The 5,000-nt window shown below is 40.4% G+C and overlaps 1 protein-coding gene across 1 annotated transcript in view; it reads left to right on the plus strand.

Annotated features, from left to right (window-relative positions):
- LOC125029591 (prostaglandin G/H synthase 2-like) overlaps positions 1-5,000 on the plus strand; it is a 6,933-nt gene that overhangs the window by 572 nt on the left and 1,361 nt on the right. The window contains exons 2-12 of the mRNA XM_047619567.1: positions 1,699-1,812; positions 1,995-2,114; positions 2,234-2,377; positions 2,562-2,705; positions 2,889-3,067; positions 3,280-3,363; positions 3,673-3,813; positions 4,041-4,155; positions 4,340-4,515; positions 4,686-4,796; positions 4,959-5,000. The exon at positions 4,959-5,000 is cut by the window's right edge and continues 172 nt beyond it. Coding sequence (XP_047475523.1) covers positions 1,699-1,812; positions 1,995-2,114; positions 2,234-2,377; positions 2,562-2,705; positions 2,889-3,067; positions 3,280-3,363; positions 3,673-3,813; positions 4,041-4,155; positions 4,340-4,515; positions 4,686-4,796; positions 4,959-5,000 — 1,370 coding nt within the window. The remainder of the gene's footprint in view (positions 1-1,698; positions 1,813-1,994; positions 2,115-2,233; positions 2,378-2,561; positions 2,706-2,888; positions 3,068-3,279; positions 3,364-3,672; positions 3,814-4,040; positions 4,156-4,339; positions 4,516-4,685; positions 4,797-4,958) is intronic.

Here is a 5,000-nt window from a genome sequence, read left to right on the forward strand (position 1 = left end):
TATTAAAATAGATAGAACTATAGAATAGATAAACATATAGAATGTTTCAATGTTGGTGCATGTCAGTCGGATATTTCATATGGTAGTTACAGAATGTTTAGTTTTCAGTTTTAGAAAAAGAATATTCCGTTTGCCCATATCACTTAAACACACACACACACACACACACACACACACACACACACACACACACACACACACACACACACACACACACACACACACACACTGTTATTATCATCCCTGGTGCATACCTGTGGCCAGGTGTTATGACCTGGAGTCCCCATAACCTCAGCCTCCGGGCGAACCGGGGCATACCAGTAAGGTAGCTTCGGCCCAAAATTACCCTCCCTTGTTTTATCCAACAATTATTTTAATGCGGGCTATAAGCTTTTGAGAATTGTTTCTATAAATGTATGTCCAAGCAGAACGAAATCGAGTAGAGCGTAGGATTAACAGTTCGATAACTTGACGGACTTTATATGTTACTGCGTACTATCCCAAGGCCATTCTAGCGGAGGTGCCCCTAACTTCCCCCGCCCCACATTTCTCTCGCCAGAATATGCTCCAGGCAACCGTTTTTGAAAGAGAGAGAGAGAGAGAGAGAGAGAGAGAGAGAGAGAGAGAGAGAGAGAGAGAGAGAGAGAGAGAGAGAGAGAGAGAGAGAGAGAGAGAGAGAATGCTGGTCAAGTTCGCTCAGTCGTATACAAGGTCTAGTCTGTTTAGTAAAATATCTAAACATTTATAAACATAGCCTCTTGTGATGATGAAGAAGGGACAGATGGGCGATGAGAGAGAGCGAGAGCGAGAGAGAGAGAGAGAGAGAGAGAGAGAGAGAGAGAGAGAGAGAGAGAGAGAGAGAGAGAGAGAGAGAGAGAGAGAGAGAGAGAGAGAGATGAAGAACGTATTACATCACAAATTCCAAACAGCGACTGAAATCCTTCTTTGCATAATAAACAGCTCATATATATCCAACAAAGCCTTGGGAGGGATGGGGAGAATCTGAAAGGAACGAAGAATAATAATTGTTACATAAACGAAGAAGATGATTGTTATGATATGAATGATAAACAACAGCAATAATGATAGTAACACTGAAAATTATAATAATAATTGCAATTATAGAAATAGTTTTTATATCGCGAATATAAAGAATGGTAATGTTAATGATAATTATAATACAGGAGCTTACTAAAAGCAAGAATCAGGAAGGGACTCAGAATAAGAAAAAAAAAAAAAAAAAACACGAAAACAATAATAATAATTGAGATTTTATAACGCCTCAGATTTCCTTTCCCATTTCCTTCTCTCTCCTTGACCTTTCAAGAAAAACAAACTGTCAAAGGGCGTGCAAAATGCTCCCCAGATGTCCTCCTTTCACTGCAATTTCCCACGCTTATTCTGAGGGTCCATAGACATGTATAGGTTATGTTTAATCGACTTTTAGGTGGTTTTATGGTTTAATTTGCAGTTTATATTTGCCACTACGTCTTTTCTTACAACCTGACTTGCATACTTGATCAAAATCACTTTACAATAAGTCATTTTAAGTAGACAAACAATGAATTTAATATATGTAAAAACAATTGTTGGAATACAACTTATTACCCAACAACAAAGCCAGATGTCCTTGTATTATGCTGTTAAAGACGTGCAACAAAACAGCGTGTGACCTCTGTTGACCTCCTTGCCTCGCAGGTGGTGGCCGGGTGATGTTCGGAGTGGCCGGAGTGATCCTGGCGGCGTCGTTCCTGTTCATGAGAACGCCCGTGCATGAAACCCCAGCTCCTACGCCGACAGCTGCTGTTATCGGTACGTTTTGAGTTTTTTTTTTCAGTGGTTTATTAGTGTCAATTTTTTTTTATGTATTTAATGAAGGCGATTTGGATATTTTGATGTCTGTTTAAAATGGCATTTTCACTTACATGATTTGTGATATTTTGACGTTGTTTAAAAGTGAAATATATTAAACATTTTATGTTTATTTTCCTTAGACTATGACCCATGCTGCGCCTACCCTTGTGAGAACCAGGGTATCTGCATGTCCAAGCCCGACCGAAACTACACATGCGACTGCACTGGCACGGGACACTACGGAACCAACTGCGAAATTCGTAAGTCAATTTCGACGTCATGGAATAAGATGAACATTTGAATAATAATTTTTCTTGTAAAATGTATATTATAAACCCTGGAAAAGTATATATATATAAATTATCATTCTCTTTTGCAGCTACTTGGTCGACAGCGATTAAAAGCAAACTGAAGCCAGATCCTGAATGGCTGCACACATTCATAACATCCAATGGCTGGGTGTGGGCGATTATCAACCGTCTTCCCTTTATCCACAGGCGACTGATGACTTACGTCTATCTTTGTAAGTACAGTTCAGATAAAAATAACCATGATTAGTAGTAATCAGATTACCTTTTCTGTGCCATTAATATCTAAAGTCATCTGGATATACAACAACGAAACTAACAGTCGACAGTTTGCAAATAAAGGTAGTGGCAAACGAGTCACATAGATTACTTATTGACTGATCTTTCTCCTCATTGCAGCCCGCGGAGACCTGGTCGACTCTCCTCCCACGTATGAGAGCGAACACTCCTACATCACCCTCAATGCTTACTACAACGAGAGCTTTTACGGCCGCGCCCTCCCGCCTGTCCCTGAACACTGTCCCACACCCATGGGGGTCACAGGTGAGTGTCTGATTTGCATTTTATCTCCTTTGGTTTCGCGTTTGTTAGTTTCATTGCGAAAGCATTCTGCTCCTCTCTGAAGGTGGTATTCGTGAGATCTGGCGATAACAGCTGTGTAAATAAGGAAAAAGAAGAAAAAAAGGAAAGAAGAAAACTAATGACTTCATTTCCCTCCTTTACCAGGCCCCAAGGAGTACCCCGACGCCGACGAGCTTATCAAGAAAGTGTTCTTGAGGCGCGAATTCATCCCGGAACCTCACGAAACCAACGTCTTGTTCCAGTACTACGCTCAGCACTTCACTCACCAGTTCTTCAGGACCGACTACAAGAAGGGACCTCACCTCACCAAGGGCACTGGCGGCGTAAGTCCATTTCGCCTCTCTGTTGTTTTCTTGTTCCTTCATTGCATTATAATTTTGCGAAAGTACTGTTGTTATTATTATCATTATTGTTATTACTACTGTTAGTGTTCGTTTTAGCAGGGATGTCAGTTTAAATAAGATACGCCTTGATGTGTTACACAGTCTTCTACGAGGACATACAAAGATCTAAACCAAACTGTTTATTCCTCTAGGTTGACGTCTCAAACATCTACGGACTCACTGAGCAAGACCGCCGAGCACTTAGGTCGGGCGTAGACGGCAAATTGCGCACTCAGGTGAGTTGAGTCACAGACGAATATTCTTTTATGCTTTAAATGAAAAAAAAAAAAAAATGAAACTCACCACCCTAAACAGGTTCTCTAAAGGCACTGTCATTTCTTATTCACAGTCAGATACCAAGTCCTTTAACTGTGTTTTACAGCTTGATTGAATATTTGATAATTTCTCAGGGGCTTTAAAAAATCCCCCCTCCCTCTTTTCCTTTCATGATATTTATTAGTAGATTTTGATATACTCCCTCCTTTTTTTTGCCTTTATTAGCCTTTTCTTAACATTTGATTTTGATTTGATTTTTCCTTCAACAGAAAATCAACGGCGAGGATTTCCCACCTTACCTCAAGGACGTTCCCGGAATCTCCATGGACTACCCCCCCCACATTCCCATTCCTGAGGAAGGCAAATTCGCGCTCGGTCACCCCTTCTTCGCTCTTCTCCCTGGTCTCTTCGTAAGTATCTTTTCGAAGTTGATTTTGATGTCTATTGCTTGTTTATTGTAGGTGTTGGGTTTGTTTCTTTGTCGAAACTGCTCGATTTTTAGTTTCGTTATTTCTTTCTTTAAAAAAAAAATGGTGTCTTTTGTACCGTTGGAATTCATAACACATGGAAGTAAAATGTCCAAAAGAACTAAAACATTGCCTTCAGAAACTAACAAATATTTTTTTCCCCTTTTTAGGCCTATGCTACGATTTGGGTTCGTGAACATAACCGCGTGTGTGACGAACTCGTCAAAGTCCATCCTGACTGGGATGACGAGAGAATTTACCAGACCGCTCGCCTTATCATCACCGGTAAGTCGAAAGCCAATTATCTCAGTTAATTATCAGTCCGACAGACAATAATGCAAATTAACCAGTGGTAATTTATCCGGATGTTGAGTTACTACTCTATTTTTGTTTTATCTTCTTTAGCTGTCTAATTATCTAATTATCTCATACATTTATCATTTATTCTTCATTGACATGTTTTCTACAGGCGAGGTCATCAAGATCACCATTGAGGATTACGTGCAGCACCTGAGCCAATATAAGCTGAAGCTGACCTTTGAACCCGAGTTGACGCACGGCACTCGCTTCCAGTACCACAACCGCATCCACGCTGAGTTCAACCACTTGTACCACTGGCATCCACTTATTCCCGATACCCTCAATGTAAGTTTTCGCTGTTATTATAAGTACTGGTAGTAGTTGTAGTGTTCATTGTGGTATTCGCACTGGCAGTGGTATTTCATTATCAGGATTATTATTCTGTCTGATATGCTGATACATACTAGCTTTTTCACAGCATTTTATATATCCTAACATGTTTTTTCCCTCTGCAGGTGAGCGGGACAGATTACGCAATCATGGACATGGCTTACTCTACCGCCCCAGTGTTCAAGCACGGTCTAGACGAGTTCATTCACACAATGGTCAATAGCAGAGCTGGCGCTGTAAGTATTGATAAACTTCTCATATACTCGAATAGGAAATTGTGATAGAGTTGATTAGTGGGGTATAGTTTTAGAAAAATAAATGATTTATTCAGAATATGTTGTCAGTTAATTTGACATCTCGATATGAATGTACTTATAATTGCTTCCCGTCTTTTACAGCTGACGACCCGTAACCACGCCCACACTCTCTACCCCGTGCTG

The sequence above is a fragment of the Penaeus chinensis genome, chromosome 10, assembly GCF_019202785.1.
Source record: "Penaeus chinensis breed Huanghai No. 1 chromosome 10, ASM1920278v2, whole genome shotgun sequence".
Taxonomy (NCBI): domain Eukaryota; kingdom Metazoa; phylum Arthropoda; class Malacostraca; order Decapoda; family Penaeidae; genus Penaeus; species Penaeus chinensis.